General features: G+C 31.0%; 1 protein-coding gene and 4 long non-coding RNA genes across 5 annotated transcripts; 4 read left to right on the top strand and 1 right to left on the bottom strand.

The window, feature by feature from the left end:
- Window positions 1-1,670: 1,670 nt before the first annotated feature.
- On the top strand, window positions 1,671-2,897 carry LOC149497912 (uncharacterized). Its single transcript, XR_016319926.1, has 2 exons — window positions 1,671-2,175; window positions 2,387-2,897. It is a non-coding gene; the product is annotated as an uncharacterized LOC149497912 (long non-coding RNA).
- Window positions 2,898-3,461: 564 nt separating this feature from the next.
- Window positions 3,462-4,636, top strand: LOC149497911 (uncharacterized). Its single transcript, XR_016319925.1, has 2 exons — window positions 3,462-3,650; window positions 4,457-4,636. It is a non-coding gene; the product is annotated as an uncharacterized LOC149497911 (long non-coding RNA).
- A 4,130-nt stretch (window positions 4,637-8,766) lies between these two features.
- Window positions 8,767-9,991, top strand: LOC149497910 (uncharacterized). The gene is made up of 2 exons (XR_016319929.1): window positions 8,767-9,269; window positions 9,481-9,991. It is a non-coding gene; the product is annotated as an uncharacterized LOC149497910 (long non-coding RNA).
- Window positions 9,992-10,033: 42 nt separating this feature from the next.
- Window positions 10,034-11,733, top strand: LOC149497909 (uncharacterized). Its single transcript, XR_016319928.1, has 2 exons — window positions 10,034-10,747; window positions 11,554-11,733. It is a non-coding gene; the product is annotated as an uncharacterized LOC149497909 (long non-coding RNA).
- Window positions 11,734-14,284: 2,551 nt separating this feature from the next.
- LOC149497908 (DNA-directed RNA polymerase II subunit RPB1-like protein) lies at window positions 14,285-22,106 on the bottom strand. Its single transcript, XM_089719306.1, has 2 exons — window positions 20,920-22,106; window positions 14,285-14,782 (listed from the first exon to the last, which is right to left on the bottom strand). Exons 1-2 carry the CDS (start codon window positions 22,000-22,002, stop codon window positions 14,495-14,497), a joined length of 1,371 nt encoding a protein of 456 aa, XP_089575432.1. The 5' UTR covers window positions 22,003-22,106; the 3' UTR covers window positions 14,285-14,494.
- Between the last annotated feature and the right edge of the window lie 1,115 nt (window positions 22,107-23,221).

Below are 23,221 nucleotides of genomic sequence, written 5' to 3'. Positions count from 1 at the left end.
CGTTAAAAACTGCTGCCGCAGAAAGGTTAATTCATATAATGTTTAATTTGTAGCGTTTATAAAAAACTATTCAAATAGCTAACGACTAAACGCTATTAAAATAATTAACAACTAATTTTGCCGTATAGACATGTTAATTTATTTAATTTATGCTATAATAATTTTATAATATCCCTTGACCTTAAGAGTGACCAAAAGTACAGTATTCTTTGATGTTTAATTATTATTATTATTATTATTATTATTATTATTATTTGATATTGTTAATTATAATTGGTAATCTCCACCTTCAGAGGGCTCAGGGGTTGCACTAGAAAGTGGACTTAGGCCACTAGTCCCATATGCACCTCCCCACTAGCCCACTTTAACTAACATGTTAATTAACGTTATACAGTTCATTAATTTGGACGGTTACTCCAGTACTGTAGGGCCCTCTTTATTTTATTTTTTAAATATAGCCAAACCATCAAACCTAACTTTACAACTAGCTCATTTTTTATTATTTATATCTTCTTTTTTTTTTCCTTTTCAAAAAAATCTTCAAAAAGTTTGCAAGTTAATATATCTGGGGCTGTGCAAAAACCGAACCAACTCAAAAAAATCCGAAAATCCAAACCAATCCCATGGAAAATATAGAGTTATAATGTGTTTTTCGGGTTGGTTAAATACCTTGTTTAACCAGACTCGACCCGAAAATTGAAAATATTAATTTTTTTAAATTTTTTCACATGACTCGTTCTCTTTTCTTTCTTCTTTTGCTTGTAAAATTAAAATTTTCAAATCAAAATTAATTTTTTTCTTGAAGATGACATGTATTTTTTTTAGCAACTAAAAATATAATTTTTAAATTTTCATTTTTTTATTTCTATTATATATGTTAAATGCTTAATTACAACTTTTTGATTTGCTATGGTTTGATTATGATTTGAAGATAAAAAATTATGGCTTGTGTGATTGTGATTATTATGGTTTGATTGTTTTATGATTTTTTCATTACGAATGTTTGATGTTGATCATGGTTTGGTTATTATTTTATAATTTTTTATTATGATTATTTGAGCAATAATTTTTTTTAGACAACTTTTTTAATTGTGTAGGATTCAAATAAAAATTTTAATTGTACAAGACCCATTTTTTAAATGTATTAAACCCATAAAAAAAATTTAATTGAAAATCGAGTTAAACAAATCCAGAATAACCCGACCTGATTTTATAAGAGTTATTTGGGTGGTGCCCGAGTCCTTAAAGGGATCGGATCAGTATAGCCATTCTCTCTCATTTTGGGTTTTGGGTCGGACCCAACCGGACCGGACCGTTGCTGACCCCTAAATATATCGTCATTAGCCACCAAAAGATCAAAGATCCTAGTGGTTTGTTGTAATACCCCGAATTTTTATTTTCGAAACTTTTGAATTTAATTTAAATCAAAAATCTAAAATTTTCACATGTGGGCTACAAATAGAAACACAGTCTCAAATCAAGCCCAATTCTGTGATATTGGGCCCAAGCCCAAAATGTATTATCGAAACTTTTGATTTAAGAACATTTTAAAATATTCGAGAAATAATATGGAACTTTGGCTACTAATTTATTATAAGAATATAGATACATATAAATTAATCATCCTAAAAATCAAATATGATTACTATTATTATGGACCTGAACTAAACAATCAAAATAAATCGAACCGGATCCGAAAATTAATTTAATATGTCGAAAACCACACGAATAATCTAAAAACCGAGTGAAAAACTCGAAAACCAAAGAAAATGAGACCAAATTACTAAGTCAGACCAAACCAGTTCGAATCAAACCGGAATGGTCTAGAAGGCACAGATTTTTTTTTTCTTTTTCTTTTTCTTTCTTTCTTTTTCTTTTCTTTTCTCCTCCTTTTTCTTCTCCAGCGCGCGACAGCTCTCCCCCTCTCCTTCCCGTTAGCACCGACCACAGACTCCCCTCCCCTTTCTGTTCCGTTCACCAGCCAACGCCACTGCCTCCTACCGCCGCCGCTGCACCCTCACGTCCCTGTCTCTCTCTCTCTCTCTCTCTCTCTCTCTCTCTCTCTGACTTCGTCTTCACAGCACAGAAACTATTGGAACGAGTGATAGTCGAATCGCAAAAGGGTGCGATTGCTGTCCTTCCCTCCGAGCAACTCCGGCAACTATTACCGACAAGGTAGGCCGATTATCGCTCTCTAATTCTTCTGTAAATAGTTTCTTTAGTTAATTTGTGTAATAATGGGAGATATCTTAATCATTGCTAAGTTACGTTGAAATAGGATTTTTGTCAATTGGTTTAGAAATAGTTATTGCTTGATGAAATTGATAGCGTGGTTGAACTCCTCTCTGAATTTGGATTAATCCAACTATAATTTTGCATTGTTTAGAGGATGGTATCAATTTCGGCCATCGCTGATGGCGGCTGTACTGCTTGCCGGTGGTGGTTCTGGTGACCGAAATTCCTAGAAGACAGAATGTTTTATTTTTGTGTAGATTTTATGTCTATAATTAGTTTTTTTATTTGATGTCGATTGGTACCAAAGCTGTGAACTGACGCTGACTTGATAAATAGGTTACTAAGTTAAAAATGTAAGTTATAAAGGTGTTGTATAATCTCAGAATTATTTCATTATCTAGAAAAGTTATAACACTACATAAATTGTTGGTTATCTAATAAGGCATCTAGTTAGTCGGCAAATATACTTTACCCTTATAAGTATAGAATTTCAAATAATGTTTAGTTACTTAAATGATGTGCTCTTATATATACGTAGGGTGATATGATTGTGTAATGATTGATGTTAATGAAGTCGACTTGAAGTTTGGTGTAATGGCAGCAGCCATATTGTTCATTTTAATGCGTTTAATGATGATGAGATTAGAAACGGTATATTAAAATGAATTCCTTGTTTATTAATGAATTTGCTAGATTGTGGGCTATGAGTTTGATTAGAAATTCAGTATTGATATTGATATATGAATTGTAACTAATAATTATATATGTTAATTGCCGGAATTTTAAGAAGTATAACTAGAAGAAAATTATAATTTACGGTATAAGTAATTATGATATTATGGAAATTTAAAATGAATTAGAGATAGGATTAACAAGTGCCTATGCATGTATGACGGGTGACTAATAAATGATGGTTATGGTGGACGGGATTGTTTGATGTGAATTGCCCGATGGATGGGCTGTGTGTTGACATGCGGAAAAATATAAAATTTGGGTAGTACTGATTATAGAGGAAATGCTGTCGAATTTTTCAATTGGAAGTACGATTAAAATGATTATTGTTATTAATATTATATTATCAATCGTATTATTATTATTAATATTATTCGTATTATTATAAAATATTACTTAACAAATACCTAAACGTTTTATTTAAAAGTGATACATTAGAATAGATAAATAAATAAGGAAACCCAATATATATCTATAAATATATGTATAATTTAATTAATAAGTGAATTAAAGAACTGATAACCAAAACTAATGAACGAATATTTAATATAATCTTTCGAATTAAAATTCTTATTTAGAATTTTATTGTTTATTTTAAAGGTCTATAAAATTCCGAAATGCGAGGAAAAACGGCTGGAAGCATGTTGCTAGAAAACAGTCCCCTTAGAGGACGATAAAGAACTGTGAGTAGTGTTAGATAACTAGTATCATCCGCTTGCATTCATGCATTCACGGCTAAATGTTGGCATGCATTATTTTGTTGAATTGCCATATTATGATGTACTATCTGTTGATATTGAAAGTTGTTTGATTACTTGTGCTATGAATATACTTTGCCTTGTTTGTGTGGAATTGGGATGAAGTGGACCACCATGGGTTTGTGAGGACGGTCTGTTATATGGATCCTGAATATGATATGATATTTGACCGTCGGCCGGGAAAATGGGAGATCGGCGCCCCCGTGTGCACCTGATGATGTGGATTGTATGGAAAACCACAGGATGGCTTCTTGTTGTTGCGCACCTGATAATCTAGATTTGATTGTAGCCCGCAGGGTGGCCTCCTGTTGTGAGCACTTGATGATCTAGATTGGATGGAGACCACCGGGTTGCCTCCTGTTGGTATGGAAAAGAAAAGAGAGAATGGAAAAGCAATGAGAGGACTGGTCAGTGAGGATTAGACCAGTTGGCCGTATGGGGGATCGGCTCCCTGGTGCACATGTATGAGAGGGCGAGCCATGTGTGAGGACGGCTCGTTGGGGTTTTAGGTGGTGCCACTGACTAATTTCCACGTGATGTGATTATATGAATGTGATAATAATTGTGGTTGCTGTTGTATTGCCATTTGTGTGACACTGCATGATCATAAATTTAATCGATGAACAAATAAAAATATTTTAGCATCTGTATGATTGTGTGGGGTGAGAGGGTTATCTAACCCTACTCATTGAGTTTGGCGCTCACCCCTGCCTACCTTTTTTTTTTTCCAGGTAATAGAAGAAAGAAAAATCCTATGGAGTTGAGACATAAGTATAGAAGACTGTAAACGAAAAACAAATGATGATATAAATGTACAGGTAGAGTTCCGCAATTGTATTCTAGTGGGTTGTAAATGAACTGTATTAGTGATACATAATTGAAATAAATTATTGGGCCTGTATCCACAGTTATGATTGTGGAAATGAGGGTTGCATAATATAGGCTTACTACGGGCTTTGGGGGCCTTAAGCCCACCCAGGTCCTAGTGCCGGTCCGGTCCATGGAAATGGGTCGTGACAAAGTTGGTATCAGAGCATTAAGTTGGGCCTTAGGAATCAATTGCGGAACATAGGAAATTGAATATAAAACTCCTACGTTGGGATCGGCCGTAACCAACAAAGGAGAGACACTAAATAGAAAACGGTCTTGGTGCAGGTGGACGCACTCTGCACTAAGGCGGTTACAAAATCATAAATAAAATAATTAATAATAATAATAAAATACATAAATAAATGGGGAAAGATAATCATATTAACAGTTAGTCAAAGCTTTGAAACGCAGGAGAAATTAGAAGGAAGTGCAGTGGCCTGATCAACCAGTGTACTCTTTCTAATGGAAACTGTGTCCTTAGCTTAAAAATTTAATTTTTTTCTATGAAATACATAACATTTATATATAATTTAATTATGTAAGAAGATAAGTGATATATGGTTAATAGGTTGAAGTTAAACGATAAAAGTATGTTAGTGTATTTAATGTGTTGGATGTGGACTACATGCATAAAAATACACGAATGTGAGTATATGTATGCCTGCGGAAACTATATGTTGAGAATGCGTTGTTAGTGTTAATTAATAAGAGAACTAGATGATTCGGATTTAAGGACATTAGGATGTAATTAATTAGAGTATTGATTTGATAAAGTTTACGTGATGTTGGTTGGTGCAATTTATTATGACTATTGAGGTAATCTTCTGAATGTGATATATATATTAATTGGTGTGATTACATAAATGATATTTATAGGGTTTAAAAAAATAAATGATTTGGTGTGATTTGCAATAATAATTAATGATGAGTATTTTTCGTAAGAAATAATGTTGGTGGAATTATTATATTAAGGGATTTTTAGTTATGAGAAGTAATTGCTGCTTGGTGGAGTGAAGTGTATTGTGTTATTCATGAGCTAGTTCTTTTCAAGTGTATAAATACAGGGAATAATATAAATTATGGTGGTTATAAGAAAAGTAAATTGTGATTCTTAGTAAGATTGATAAAAAAAAATAGGAATAGTGATGTATCAGAGAATTTATAAAATATTTCTATGTTTTGAGATTTTATGACTATGGGAAAAATTGTGGTTCATGTTTCTTTCGTTATGCTTATATGAAAATAACTTCTAAATGAAAACAATCAAGAGTTTAAGAGTAATCATTTCTAAGATAGAAAAGATTTGCAAATAGTTAATAAAAGTATTTGCAAGTAGTAGAAGATTTATGAATTTTTATGAGATGTAAGGACATGCAGGGGTATAAAAGAGTGTGTGGTAGAAAATGATAAGTTGGGTAATTAAATTGAATAGTCAACAGAGTTATAAAGGTAGTGTATGCAATTAAGGGATAATTATTATGACCCAGGAATTAATACAGTGAGAGTTTAATATGTGGTAAGTGTATTAGATAGGGTAGAATTAAACTCCTAATACATGTAGGATGTTTAATAAGCCAGGCTAAGTTTAAGGACCTCGTATAATAAAATAAAAGTAAAAGATAATAAAGGAAATTAATGGTTTTGGAAGTGAAACGCTATTAGGCAGTAATTATATTAAAAATATATATATATATGTATATATAATAATAAAAATTATAAGTAAATATAATAATAAATATATAAATAAATAAAATAATGATAAATATATATCAATATATATAGAATAAACGAAAATAATAATAAGTATATATGACATAAAATAAGAATTATAATGATAACAGTAATAATGGTAATAACAGTAATAATAATACTAATAATTTATGAGGTATAATAATAATGTATGCGTTATGTCGATTGAACTTAACATTATGAGACACTTGGTGTTGTAGACTACTAATATATATGAATTTACTGAATTAGGAAGTATAACATCGGTGATACTTGGAAACAAATGCACTAAAAACGGAAGCTAGTGGTACTATACCTTATAGACTGTGGACAAATCAGAACTAAAGGAAATTGCTATTAAATCGAAACCTTTGGATATTTTTCGGATAGTGTACTTGATCATAAGAGAATTATTTAAATTTGAAGGAATCCTTTGGAGTGAATATGTACATTAATGATATAAGATTTGATTGTGACTTGAATTGATTAATCGGAATTAATGGATTCCTTGTATCTGGTATGACTAATTGGTAGTGTGGTTATGTATAATTGATGAAAGGAAAATTTCATGAAGAAATTTCAAAGGAAAAATTGAACCTATGTGGTTATGGTGATGATTGTTTTGCTTTGAATTATACGAATGTGATTGAATTCAATTGTTGGGTTACATGTGTTTAACTGAGAATGATGTTATGCAAATTTGATTTTGGGATTGAATATGATTGTAATTTGAGTGGCTACTGGATTAAGATGTGATCTTTGGTTGGAATGAGTTTTAATGATGTCGTAACGTGTAACCACATGAATTTGATAAAGAGAAATGTGATGTTGTTGAGAATTTTGAAGTGGCCAAATAGGCCTAGTTGAAATATTATGACTCTTATTTTGGTCCCCTATGAGAATTTTGATATTAAATTAAATTAGGAAATGAAAATAAGTTGGAAGGGTGGAATAACTTGATGGGGCATCTGGATGATAAGATAGAATTAAGGTTAATGCTTAAGCATTTTACTAAGGATCTCTGAATGGATGAATAGTAGGTAAGGTAAATAATTATGGTGTAATAAATATTAGGTTGAAATACGGGTAGTTAACTAGATCAGGACTAATAGTGTGATGTAGTACAGAGGGAATAAATAAACGAAATAATTAAGAGAGTATTCTGATATCTTTAAAATGGATTAAATAGTGGCAAAAAAAAAAAAAATTAATGAAAAAAAAAAAAATTAATGAATAAATTATGACAAATAAAATGATTTTAGTTTGGTAATCAATATGATGTGAATGTAAACTAAGTTAGTGTAGTGGCACCAGCACCATCTTAGGAACTGTGAAATTCTTGATGCTAATAGTATTTAAGTAGTGTTTAAGCATGCAAGGTATAATCCGTTACAAGTATAGATGGAATGTAATTATGGAATAGATTAGTAGAGTATGGGCATGGTTGGATATCGAGAACTTAGCAAGTTAATGGCAGTTTGAGCAAATATTGCCTCCTCAAGTTATGTAATTTGTAGTCGGTTGGTATTACGGACTGAATTGGTATATACAACTAGAAATCTTGGTTGCTGGATTCTAAACACCTGGTATAAACAGATACAAACCGGTAAAGTTATAAAAGTTTAAGTTGAGAAAATGTGTAAACATTAAACACCCTTAGTATAAAGTAAGAAGAATATTATGGGATATAAGATTTGCGTTTAGGAAATTAGAATTAATTGCCTCAAATGGCATACCTCTTTCATTGTAAGATTACTGTTTTCGTCAGTATGGGTTCATTAAATAATTGGGGATAAAAGTTCAAGGAAGAACGTAAAGAAGGTCTTGGAGAACTTGGGATAGAAGATATGGATTAAGTGAAAAGTCTAATAGATTAAATTAGTCAAAGAGAAATTGTTATAGAATGGGTGATTTGAAGTGAAAATTTTCTTTTTAAGATCATTAGAGAAGGTTTCCATGGAAACAAAAGCGTGATGATTGGAGGTAGAAAGACAAGTAGAATATCGTACCTCTCTTCGCTTCGTTTATAGCATTACTCTTTTATATGTGAAGTATTTCTTATTGTAAAGTTGTGATCATCTATGTCTCTATTACTATTACCCTCTATTAGGTTTCAATTCGAGGACGAATTGTCTTAAGGGGGGGAGATTGTAATACCCCGAATTTTTATTTTCGAAACTTTTGAATTTAATTTAAATCAAAAATCTAAAATTTTCACATGTGGGCTACAAATAGAAACACAGTCTCAAATCAAGCCCAATTCTGTGATATTGGGCCCAAGCCCAAAATGTATTATCGAAACTTTTGATTTAAGAACATTTTAAAATATTCGAGAAATAATATGGAACTTTGGCTACTAATTTATTATAAGAATATAGATACATATAAATTAATCATCCTAAAAATCAAATATGATTACTATTATTATGGACCTGAACTAAACAATCAAAATAAATCGAACCGGATCCGAAAATTAATTTAATATGTCGAAAACCACACGAATAATCTAAAAACCGAGTGAAAAACTCGAAAACCAAAGAAAATGAGACCAAATTACTAAGTCAGACCAAACCAGTTCGAATCAAACCGGAATGGTCTAGAAGGCACAGATTTTTTTTTTCTTTTTCTTTTTCTTTCTTTCTTTTTCTTTTCTTTTCTCCTCCTTTTTCTTCTCCAGCGCGCGACAGCTCTCCCCCTCTCCTTCCCGTTAGCACCGACCACAGACTCCCCTCCCCTTTCTGTTCCGTTCACCAGCCAACGCCACTGCCTCCTACCGCCGCCGCTGCACCCTCACGTCCCTGTCTCTCTCTCTCTCTCTCTCTCTCTCTCTCTCTCTGACTTCGTCTTCACAGCACAGAAACTATTGGAACGAGTGATAGTCGAATCGCAAAAGGGTGCGATTGCTGTCCTTCCCTCCGAGCAACTCCGGCAACTATTACCGACAAGGTAGGCCGATTATCGCTCTCTAATTCTTCTGTAAATAGTTTCTTTAGTTAATTTGTGTAATAATGGGAGATATCTTAATCATTGCTAAGTTACGTTGAAATAGGATTTTTGTCAATTGGTTTAGAAATAGTTATTGCTTGATGAAATTGATAGCGTGGTTGAACTCCTCTCTGAATTTGGATTAATCCAACTATAATTTTGCATTGTTTAGAGGATGGTATCAATTTCGGCCATCGCTGATGGCGGCTGTACTGCTTGCCGGTGGTGGTTCTGGTGACCGAAATTCCTAGAAGACAGAATGTTTTATTTTTGTGTAGATTTTATGTCTATAATTAGTTTTTTTATTTGATGTCGATTGGTACCAAAGCTGTGAACTGACGCTGACTTGATAAATAGGTTACTAAGTTAAAAATGTAAGTTATAAAGGTGTTGTATAATCTCAGAATTATTTCATTATCTAGAAAAGTTATAACACTACATAAATTGTTGGTTATCTAATAAGGCATCTAGTTAGTCGGCAAATATACTTTACCCTTATAAGTATAGAATTTCAAATAATGTTTAGTTACTTAAATGATGTGCTCTTATATATACGTAGGGTGATATGATTGTGTAATGATTGATGTTAATGAAGTCGACTTGAAGTTTGGTGTAATGGCAGCAGCCATATTGTTCATTTTAATGCGTTTAATGATGATGAGATTAGAAACGGTATATTAAAATGAATTCCTTGTTTATTAATGAATTTGCTAGATTGTGGGCTATGAGTTTGATTAGAAATTCAGTATTGATATTGATATATGAATTGTAACTAATAATTATATATGTTAATTGCCGGAATTTTAAGAAGTATAACTAGAAGAAAATTATAATTTACGGTATAAGTAATTATGATATTATGGAAATTTAAAATGAATTAGAGATAGGATTAACAAGTGCCTATGCATGTATGACGGGTGACTAATAAATGATGGTTATGGTGGACGGGATTGTTTGATGTGAATTGCCCGATGGATGGGCTGTGTGTTGACATGCGGAAAAATATAAAATTTGGGTAGTACTGATTATAGAGGAAATGCTGTCGAATTTTTCAATTGGAAGTACGATTAAAATGATTATTGTTATTAATATTATATTATCAATCGTATTATTATTATTATTAATATTATTCGTATTATTATAAAATATTACTTAACAAATACCTAAACGTTTTATTTAAAAGTGATACATTAGAATAGATAAATAAATAAGGAAACCCAATATATATCTATAAATATATGTATAATTTAATTAATAAGTGAATTAAAGAACTGATAACCAAAACTAATGAACGAATATTTAATATAATCTTTCGAATTAAAATTCTTATTTAGAATTTTATTGTTTATTTTAAAGGTCTATAAAATTCCGAAATGCGAGGAAAAACGGCTGGAAGCATGTTGCTAGAAAACAGTCCCCTTAGAGGACGATAAAGAACTGTGAGTAGTGTTAGATAACTAGTATCATCCGCTTGCATTCATGCATTCACGGCTAAATGTTGGCATGCATTATTTTGTTGAATTGCCATATTATGATGTACTATCTGTTGATATTGAAAGTTGTTTGATTACTTGTGCTATGAATATACTTTGCCTTGTTTGTGTGGAATTGGGATGAAGTGGACCACCATGGGTTTGTGAGGACGGTCTGTTATATGGATCCTGAATATGATATGATATTTGACCGTCGGCCGGGAAAATGGGAGATCGGCGCCCCCGTGTGCACCTGATGATGTGGATTGTATGGAAAACCACAGGATGGCTTCTTGTTGTTGCGCACCTGATAATCTAGATTTGATTGTAGCCCGCAGGGTGGCCTCCTGTTGTGAGCACTTGATGATCTAGATTGGATGGAGACCACCGGGTTGCCTCCTGTTGGTATGGAAAAGAAAAGAGAGAATGGAAAAGCAATGAGAGGACTGGTCAGTGAGGATTAGACCAGTTGGCCGTATGGGGGATCGGCTCCCTGGTGCACATGTATGAGAGGGCGAGCCATGTGTGAGGACGGCTCGTTGGGGTTTTAGGTGGTGCCACTGACTAATTTCCACGTGATGTGATTATATGAATGTGATAATAATTGTGGTTGCTGTTGTATTGCCATTTGTGTGACACTGCATGATCATAAATTTAATCGATGAACAAATAAAAATATTTTAGCATCTGTATGATTGTGTGGGGTGAGAGGGTTATCTAACCCTACTCATTGAGTTTGGCGCTCACCCCTGCCTACCTTTTTTTTTTTCCAGGTAATAGAAGAAAGAAAAATCCTATGGAGTTGAGACATAAGTATAGAAGACTGTAAACGAAAAACAAATGATGATATAAATGTACAGGTAGAGTTCCGCAATTGTATTCTAGTGGGTTGTAAATGAACTGTATTAGTGATACATAATTGAAATAAATTATTGGGCCTGTATCCACAGTTATGATTGTGGAAATGAGGGTTGCATAATATAGGCTTACTACGGGCTTTGGGGGCCTTAAGCCCACCCAGGTCCTAGTGCCGGTCCGGTCCATGGAAATGGGTCGTGACATTTGTTAATGGCAAGATTAAGCAACAAAAAAAAAAAAAAAAAAGTGCTGAACTTTTATATGTATAGATATAAAATTGATTTGGTTGTTACCTGCTGGTTAACTAATTTTTTTAAGCTGGGTGGTTCTTGTTAGAAAGTGTGTGATTTTTGTTTTTTTGGTCGGGAGGTCCAATAAGCTTTTTTTTCCTCAAAGATATAGCAATAAGCTTAAACTGAGTAGCCCGTCTTTTCTCTAATTATTACATGTTATTATTCAAATAAATGTTAGTGGGAAAGGTGGCTAAAACTCCAAACCCAGAATCTCACATACTGACTATATCTTTGTCGTTTTTACTATTCTAATTAAGATGGCAAACCTCTGATATAATGCAATTTTGTTGAGTGATGCATAAAATATTTATATTATGGTTTAATTTATAATTTTCAACCAATAATGAATAAAGTAGGAGCTTAATATTTAATTAAAAATTAATATTTTTAATTAATTGTTAAAACAAAAGAATATTTAGAAAAATCAGTTTTTAAAATTTTTTAAAAAACCCTCAAATCTCAAATGTCCTTCTAAATTATGATAATAATTTTCTTGGACAAGTGAAAAATGTTTTTGATTTATATTTTATGTAATGTAATGCTAATTATTATAAAATTTTTTAAGTGTTCAATAAGAGATTATATTTATATTTGGCAACAAACAAAACGAGATTGACTAACAATCACCTCTGATATGCATGGAAACTCCTAATTTTTTAAAAACATTTTCTCTTATTTATTTCTCTACGTAAAATATCATTTTTTTTCTGTAAAATTATATTATTTTAAATATCATTTTCGATTTCAAAAATATCTTTCCGTGTCTATTTCTCTGTATAAAATACCGTTTTTTTTTATAAAATTATATCATCTTAAATGTCGTTTTCACTTTTCTCTCGATTTCCTCTTCGTTTCTATGCAAAATAGACGATCACTAACCCAATGACATATATCTTCATTATTACTGTATATTCGAAGTAGCTAGTAGCTAGTATGACTGTGACACCATATCTGCTATAGGATTGCATTGCCAGCCTCAGCAACTATTCCCTCTGTTTTAGTTTAGTTACAGTGCACAGAGGTCCCTTTCGAAAAGAAAGTGCACAGAGGCATAAAAATAGTAAAGCCAAGATCTGCATTTCATGATGTAGGAGTAGAAAAGGTTTGTATATATATGCGTGTGTTCTTTTTGCTCTTTTGTGGCCCACATTTTATTTAATGCAATTTTTCATTTATTGATTTTTTAGTATATATAATAATAATATTCTCCTTAGTGTATTTAAGAAGGGAATGGCATTATGGAATGAAATTAATATTTCAAGCCTACTGGGTCCTCATTATAATTTATTTATTTATTTTTGATAAGTTCCTCATCATAATATTGCTAGCTAGGGTTTCAAAAGTACCAAAGGATCTGTATGATATTCTTTCTATGATTTATCAAGATCTCCCCACTTACCTTCTCTCTCTAATATCATTTTTTTTTTGAACTGTTTCTTCCATCTTATTTCTTTAAATGGATTTTTTTTTTCTATGAGTTCAAGTTTTACATTTTTTTGGTATGCAACTAATCTCGAATTTTTTTGATATGCGACTAATCTCAAATTTATAATTGTCTCTCTCTTTATAAATGGGACTAATCTCAAGTTTATAATTGTCTCTCTCTTTATAAATGGCTTTTTATAGATCGAATCTGTCAACTCGAACATATCTTATTATTTGAGTCATCATCTTTAAATTAATTTATTAATTGGAGTTAATGATGAAAATACATTTTCTCTCAAAAAACAAAAGGGGGAAAAGAGACAAACCTAACTTAGACGCTTAAACAATCTTCAAAATATTCGACATGAGCTAATTAATATTATCACTATCCATTGATCAGAAGAAGATTCCCCAGCCAGTTATGGTCCTAATGGAAACAACTACCTGACAATTCATAATATACATTATTGCGTACTAGCTCTAAATTTTGCATGCGAACTTAAAATTATATAAAGATAAGGTTTCATATATATATATATATATATATATATATATATATATATATATATATATATATTGCTTTTATCCAACAGAAAAAAAATTTATACACTATTACAGGCAATCGAAATGGAGAAATGTGGCTAGTCTTTAATGGAAGTTAATGCTTTCCTTGCAGATATCACCAAGAAGGTTGGTGTAGCAACATTATCTTATTACATGGCTTATTTAATTTTTACGACATAAAAAGAAAAAAAAAAGAGAAAAATATAAATAATTTAAGAAATGTACGAGGATTGCTCAAATAGTAAGATATATGAGAGTTGAGTTGGATGATCACACGAAGAATACTCACGGAAAGAACAGCGCTACAAACTTCATAATAAGATTAGTCTCATATATAAAAACTGTCAAAATACTGGTGGAAATATACGTAAATACAAAAACATGCATATATTCAAAACAACTTACACTAAATAAGAACTGAAAATTAAATACATATACAAGCCATGTCAATGACCAATATTAAAACCCTAACGACAACTTACCAACTAATTAAGACAAGCTAGCTACTACTATTTTACGTACCCAAAATACAAAACGACACTACAAATCATCAAATGATTAAATTAAACAAGTCTTAGTTATGAACAGAATGACCTACACCAGGACTATGACCAGGATTTGTAGGTCTAAATGCATCTATTGACCCTTCATTGGGTTCGATAACATCTTGCTTGCCATTGCCACTTGGACTTAGACTTGCATTGCTTCCTGATAGGCTCTTCATTAACCCATCATTATCGAAACAATTAACACACTCCAGATTTTTTCTTAGTTGCAATGACCTCCCTTCAAGACAAAGAAGATTGCAAGAAAATACCAATATTAAAAAAAACAAAAAAGTGAAAGTTGCATTGGCCATTTGAGATTACTTTCAAGAACTACTATTAAAGCTAGCTCCTCTAAGTAAACTCAGGCTACAGGGATGCTCAAAACCCTTCGCTCCTGCCGGTATTTAAAGAAAGGTAAGAGCAGTAGAGCATGTGAGGCCACTCAACGCGACGGTAGAATAAGAAATTATATTATATTCCAAACCTCTAAGGAAGATTCCACGAGAACTAATAAACAAATTATATTAAAAAATAATATTAAATTGTGTTATGGACTGCAGAAATTAAGTTCACTGCCCTTTGGAAGGTACTGTGTCCTTTATGTGATATAAGATAAAAGACCAGTGACAGCTTTCAAGTGTCTTTGGAGTGTACGCAATTGGTGCCATTGCCCTTATCAGAAGCTCAAAGGTCGTTTTCCTCTATTTTTCCATTTACCAAGTTTCTAATTTTGACGTGAAAAAGTGGAATTAATACAATAGAAAAACTAAAATGTGATACTTTTTTCTCTCTAAATAAAAATAATAATAATTGCTTACATTGACAAAAAAGAAGTGTACCTCTGCTGCATTTTTTTTTTTTTCTAAAAAAATCCTCCAAAACAAGTCACACTTGTACTATTCGCACGTGAAGACTTTTTAAACCAAATAATCATGGACAAAACCTGACCCAAGAAGATGGGGGGGATTCTCTTGGCCTACCCTCTGCCACTATGTATGGTTTGGGACTTCTTTAGGATATTATATAGCTGAAAATATATAAAATATATATATGGTATAAATATAACTTCTTCCGTGTTTCTTTTTTTTTTTTTTTCTCTCAAAATTGCAGTCTAATTTAATTTTGACATAAAAATTTAAAAATTATGGTTTATCAGTTTACTAATTTTAAAATACTTTAGTTTATACTAACAAAGAAATTAATATGAGTTATTTGAAAAATATTCTTGACAAAATAATCTTTTATTCATTTGTTGACTTTTTAATAAAATTAATAAGTGAACAATTAATTTCGAATATTTTCAAATTTATGGACTGTTATTTTGAGACCAATAGGAGATTATATTTTGATGAAATAAATTCATAAATAATTAATGAATACATCTTTAAACCCCAACTTTTGATTCTCTTCATGCACATTAGTTGAATTTTTGGAAAATAACAATAAAACAATAAGAAAAAATTATTATTTACAATATCAAGTTGTTAGCCAGCTTAAAGTTATTTTTATAAATTGTGTCTGAACACACACACATATATATATATATATACACATATTAAAGGGTAAAATTTGCCTACATCCAGAGAACTCATCTTTGAACCTCAAATTTTGATCGATAATTAGAGAATGAGAAAATGAACCAGTCTATTTATATTGAGTAGGCATGGCCGGTTCAGTGAACCGCTGGTTCGAGATGTTTAAAATTTTGAACCGAAATCGACCCTTAAACCTCCGGTTCCGTCGCGGTTCTGGTGAACCGACGGTTCGAATTACGGTTCCGATTCGGTTCCGGTATTACACAAATTTTTTAAAAAATAATAAAATTTTGATTCCGAATTCATAAATAAATAATAATTTTAAAATGTTTAAATTTTATTAACTAAATAAATTATTATAAAATTTTAAAAGAAAACTTCTATTAACTAATTTAGAACTATTATTACATTAAATTTACAAATTTTGCTAATTCACTAATATAGAAAACTATAAATGGAATATAAAATTAATGAAATGAGTTGGAAATTATTATTTTCAAATATTAAGAAAATTATTAAAAAAATCAAATGCAATAAATTTATGAATGGAAAAAATTGAGATTAGAGAAAGAATTTGGAATTGGATGTAAGAAAATAAAAAATAAACAATAGATAATTCCAATATTCAGGAAAATAAAGCAATAGAAAAAATAATGAACTATGGAAATTTGAGAGAATTTTGATTGAGAATAAGAGAAGAGTTATGATATAATTGATTGTGAAATAAAAAAAATCATTAACTCATCATATTTATACTTGTTTCTCATTTATTTGTTTCCTAAATTGTCCCCTATAACAGAAAAATAACAACTATATTTTTGGATAATTTAGTAAATTACAGTAAATAAATAAATAAATGATTAAAAAATGAATAAAGTTTATTTACCAAAATAAAAAATAAAAAACACCTATTATATCAAAAACTATCCGTTACACTATTTTTTTATACACTTGAAAGTTTTTTTTTTATAGAAATCAATTATTCATGTACCATTTTTTTTGTATAAATTAAGTAAAAAAATATGTATTTTTTTAATACTTTTTATAACTTATGTACCATAGTACTTTTCTTGACCATAAATCAAATCAACTACAATAAAATCAAGTGATATAAATTTTTTTATAAAAATTTTAAGCTACAATTTTTTTGTGCATCCGGTTCGAACCGGACTGGAACCGCCGGTTCTGGTTCATATTTTAACATTCACATGAACCTTAACCGGCTCTTAAACCGCAGGTTCCGGTTCAAAATTATGAACCGCTGGTTCCAATCTGATTTCGATTCGTCTACAGTACGGTTCGATTTCAATTCGGTTCTGGTTAGAACCAAATCGGTAGCCACGCCTGATATGGAGTCATGTTAGGTCAATTTACACTTGAGAAGGTTCAAATCACGAAGATTGTCATGATTTGAATTCTTGACCTCATACACACTAGCTAGGACTCCTTTAGTATTTCCATTAAGGTAATTATGGTTCTAGTATGATTTTTTTAATCACAAAAAAAAAATAATAATAATAATCTGCAGACTTACCGTCAGTTCAAATCACAATGGTGGCTACTACAGTGCTGGCTAGTTGCATGGTCAAGATACATATATATAAATATACATTAACAGGACTTCCCTAGAAATCTGGACGACCACCAGTTCAGAACAACTGTAAAAAGAGTAGCTAGCTTGCGATAGAAAGTGGAAGAAGCACATGGGAATTCTTTTGACTCTTCAATTTGTCTGCAATCTCCTTCCCTTGTGATTCCCTTTTGAAAAACTTAATTAATCATATTTAGCAGAAGGATAATGATATTTTAATCTCTATTAAGGGAATCTGTAGGCAATTAAGGCGGCTCCTGTTTATAGGATTCAAGTGGTTCCAGCTTTCCAGGATTTTGCGGCTATATATATATATATATATATATATATATATATATATGGCTTGTTAATTTCCACTGCCAACCCAGTTCAACTTGCTATATTTTTTTCATTTTATATGCATACGAACCTTGTAATCTGTAAACTGTAATGCACTCTCTTTTGGATCATATTGCACATGTTACTTACAACTTTTTTATTTATGGCTTCAGTTTAGTTGTTGTAAAGTTAACAAATTTGGTATTTTATATTGAAAATTCTGAAATTAATTAAATTCTTCTTTTTTTTTTTGTTTGCTTCCATTTATTTTTTATTTGAATATTAGTATAATGTTTTTAATTATTTTTTGATATACAAAAAATAAATGAAAAAAAAATAGAGAAGGAATTGTAATAATCTCTTACACTATACAAAAAAGACCATATGTTATCTTAATATAAAAAATAAATCATAAAAGATCTATATAGTTAAACCTATTCTGTTTAAAAAAAAAAAATTGCAAACCGAATATACCAAAGGTGCCTCAATTATATCCTAATTACTATTTTCATTCATTTATTTTAGAGAAATTATTATGACATTCTCGATTCTTACATCAAATTCAGTATGAAGTCATTCTGTTTAAAATGTTAACATTCTACCATTCGTCAAGTACACTTTTTAGGCGTAAAACTATAATCTTTTAGATAAAGATACATTATTATAATTCTGAGCAAAAATTAAAGATTTAGTAATTTGTAAAAAATAAAGAAACGAAAGTGGTAATTTAGGATATAATTTAGACACCAACCATATTTCACCTTATTTTTAAATTCAGTCCAATCGGTTCGTAAAGAGAAAACATGTCACATGCTGATGCTTGTGGTAAATATTTATATAACATGACTTAGAATTTAATTAGTATTAAATAATAATCATTGTCAGTTGTCACAAAGGTATTGTCGTGCGAGCTTATGAGGTAATTCTTACATTAATGTATTAATATTGTGCAGTTGTTAATAAGGCATTTTTGTGCATCCATGTTCATATATACATATGTACGCATTCTCTTGGTATCTGAATATGCATTCGTAAGACATAGAATATTCCTTTTTTTTTATTTACAATATTCATTTGTTTAAAATTAATTTTGTTTATAGGTACATTTACCATTAATTTGTTAAAAAAATTATAGTGACACTATTTATAGAAAGATGTGTTTTCTATATTTGTTTAAGCAGAACTCAAAAAATGCTGGGATTCATGTGAAGTGTGTCGTTTGTGGCCATGGAATTTTTAGATTTTGCTCTTTCTCTTTTTAAAGAATATATATAAATTATGAAACTGAAAAGTGTCTTATTGGCTCTTCCTGTCGGAGAACCTATTTTTCTTCAAATAATGTTTAAAGCTACCCATAGTTCCTTTCTTTGGGGCTTTATTCTTTTCTTATATTTAGTATTTAGTAATATACTTTCCAATATTAATTAATTAATAAAAAGAATTACTCTGTAATGTTAACCATGTGAGATATAAGGTTATAAACTCCAAAAGGAAAAAACTTTTCGAACTTTTTAGATAAAATATTTTCTTACACTTTTTTTTTTTATTTAAAGATTTTCTAATGCTTATTAATTTATTTTCTTGAGATGCACAATTAGTTAAATGGAACTTTTAGTAACTTTCGTAGGAAAGAAAAAAAAAAAGGCAAATCATTTGTTTTAAAATATAAATTACATTAATAAACTAGTATACTAGCAAATATTTATCCATAAAAATCCAAATTAACCCAGAGCAGCATGCAGGCCGACCCATATGCAATGCCAGATGAAAAACGGAAAATCTTTCTCATGCTATCATTAGCTTTACTAATTAGTAATTAAATGTGCTTTGAAATTGTAAATTTAATTACCTATAGCTATTTTTTTATTTTTACTATATAAGCTTTTACCTTAAGAAAAAACTGTTTTATTCAAGTTTCAGCATATATATCTATATATGTTCAATATTAAATTAATAAGTGGGCGTACTTATTAATCAAATGTATTTTATTTTGTTCAGCAACAGCGGAATAGAGGGGCTGAGGGAGCCCAAAATATTTTTAAAAATTTATTTTACAAATAGTGTAAACTTTTTTTTTTTTTTAATTTCAATTCCTAATATTTGAAAAATTATTTGGGCACCTTAATTTTGGAGTTTGGTTCCACCAATGTTGGTTAGTCTTTCTCATTTGGAATTAAGGTATTCCAATTTGGAGAAAATACAAAAATTGATTATTACTTAATGTATAATCCATAATATTTATTTTAAAAAATAGAGAAATATCTCAGTGCATCCAATATCCATATACGATCTCATCTCACATTATGTTGCTTTGAGTTGAATATGAAGATTGGATATTCCGTAGATAATTGGGAATTCAAAGCAAACATAATTGAATAGTGTTTTGAATATTCTATTGCTCAAGTTTTCTTTTCTATCATTTTTTTTAAGCGAAAAGAAATTTGAGAGATTAAATCTCTAACTTTTGCATTATGAAATAAACCACTAGTCCGACCCGCATCGATTTCGTTATGATTGTTTAATGATTTTATCATTTTAATTATTCTGGTTTATACTTAATTATTGAGATGTATCTGAATGTAAAATAAGAAGAAGTGAGTAAAAGAGAACGCAAAGCGAATATCTTTATTTGAGCTTCATACATGACAACAATTAATATATTTAGATACAATATAGCAGCTCTTATTCAGAGACAATGAAAGGACTAAACAAGGACACAGCAGTATCTTGATCATCTGTATGAACTACACAATAATCTTGATAATATATATACCAATATGAATTGGATCAACTATTCTTTTAATTTTCATTTTAAGCTAGCTGCGTCGGAGAATTTTATACACATAATTTTTTACGTATTTTTGGTATTTTGGTGAGCCATAACGGAATGTAATATAATAAATTTCCTGTTTTTAATTACGTTCCATTATGGTTCACCAAACATAGTCTAAATGAATTATTATAACTAAGTCGATCCCAATTGATTAATTAATTATAATGTGCATTATGCACCTGTCTCTGGATTCGGCACTAGATCTGAACTTTTTTTATGGCCAACTCCAGGGCTGTGACCTGGTTGTGTGGGTCGGTAATCATCTACATTGGAGTTAGTGGAGCTAGGAACTAGTACTGCCTTAGGATGGCCAACGCCGGGGCTATAACCGGGAGCTGTTGGTCGGAAATCATTTGTAGTTGAAGCAGTGGCGGTTCCAGTCAACTTGTTTTGGTGCAAGTTGTCTGTACCACCAACCGCTATATTAGCTTTGAATCCTGTGACAGAATGTTCAACATTAGAACTAGCATCTACCTTCTTTGGATGTCCAACACCAGGGCTATAACCAGGAGATGTTGGTCGGAAATCATTTGTAGTTGAAGCTATAGTGGTTCCAGTCAACTTGTTTTGGTGCAAGTTGTCTGTACCACCAACTGCTATATTAGCTTTGAATCCGGTAACAGAATGTTCAACATTAGAACTAGCATCTATCTTCTTTGGATGTCCAACACCAGGGCTATAACCAGGAGATGTTGGTCGGAAATCATTTGTAGTTGAAGCCATAGTGGTTCCAGTCAACTTGTTTTGGTGCAAGTTGTATGTATCGCTGCCTAATACAGGTTTAGTGGCTTTGAACCCTGTAATAGAATGTTCAATATTAGAACTAGTAACTATTTGCTTTGGATGTCCAACTCCAGGGCTATATCCAGGTTTTGTTGGTCGGAAATCATTTGCAGTTGAAGCAGTAGTTGTTCCAGTCAACTTGTTCTGGTGCAACTTGACTGTACGGCCATCTGCTTCAGGTTTTGTAACAGAATGTTCAACGTCAGAACTAGTAACCATTTTCTTTGGATGTCCAGCACCGGGGCTATGACCCCCAGTTGTTGGCCGGAAATCATCAGCGCTAGAGCTAGTAACTGGATTTGCTCCCTTCGGACTCGTGAAACCTGCTGGAGCCTTTGGCAGGAAATTATCGTTGGAAGATTGATGAATATCAGTTGACTTGATTGGCCTTGCTTGTGAAAACAGAATTTGAAGCCAAGAAATGAGTGCAAGAAGAAATAAAGTCCATTTGTATGAAACCAGGGTTTCCGCCATTTTTGTTGCCAAAACAAGTTAAAAGAAGTTGAAATAATAGTGAAGTTTCTACTATATTAACTAATGTAATAGGCAATTTTGGATGGGACAATGACTTATGGGTAAGTTTGAGTCGGTATTTATAATCATAAATAAGTATTACTGTGAGGATTCCCATTGCTACTCAATATTTTATTAATAAACAACATTCGTCGACTAAAAACATTATTATCAATTTGGACGGTTTGAATGTTAGCAGATTTTATAAGAATTCTCCTCAGATTGACTTTCTTGGAGATCATCATTCTTACAGTCCTTGATCAGTTATTTCTTTTTCAATATATTATTATATTAAAAGAAAATCCATGTAATTAAGTTTCAAACTAAATATGCACATAACTATGAGGAATATGAGATACAATTGAACTTTATTGAATTCCGATCTCATTGTATAAGATTATATTTGATGAACCATAATGGAATACAATGTAATATACAAAAAAGAATTTTGAATAGAGATATCATTTATTAGATGGCACATATCACCAAATATAGTCTACCTAAAAATAAATAAATATTTGGTTATATATATATATATTTTTTTAGAATTTTGAGTTGAGATTTTGTAATAAATAATTGATGCATTCTACTAGCCAAGTGGTGTATTTAATAATTACTCAAGAAATTTGAAGTATAGAGAGAAAAAAGTAGCATTGACCCGTAAAATCACTGGTTAAATATCACTTCCACCAATAAAAAAAAGCTGATTAGTTCAGTTAAAGCTTGAAAAGCTTCATCCATGACCTCTCATGGTGCTGAAATGTTGCTATTTATTATTTGGATACGGTAGGGGCGGCAATCAATTTAATCAAATCTTTGACAAAGAGATGTGTTATAGTATATATATATATTCCCCACCACAAAACAAAACACCAAAATGATAGGGATTCTCCTGTACTGTCCACTTGCATTTTTATTACAAGTGTATTAAATGTTTATGGTTTGTATATAACTCTTTTGGTCGACAGGTTCAAGTGAAACACATCTGTCCTTCTCTTCTGTTCATCATATATAGTTCCATCATTTTCTTTTTCTTTTTTTTTTTTTTTAAATTGCTCGAATGATTATGGCCGCTCAAAGCTAAGATTCCTTTTTTAGTGGTTACTATAAACAATTTGTGTAGTCTATACTCTTCCATACAATTTAATTTGCTAATATTTAGTTCATGGGAGTATTTTTT

Source organism: Jatropha curcas, chromosome 3 (assembly GCF_041381405.1).
Source record: "Jatropha curcas cultivar XTBG-Jc1 chromosome 3, XTBG_Jcur_1.0, whole genome shotgun sequence".
NCBI classification, from domain to species: Eukaryota; Viridiplantae; Streptophyta; class Magnoliopsida; order Malpighiales; family Euphorbiaceae; genus Jatropha; species Jatropha curcas.
Note: the sequence above shows the minus strand (reverse complement) of the source record. Positions and strands in the feature narration are given on the sequence as shown.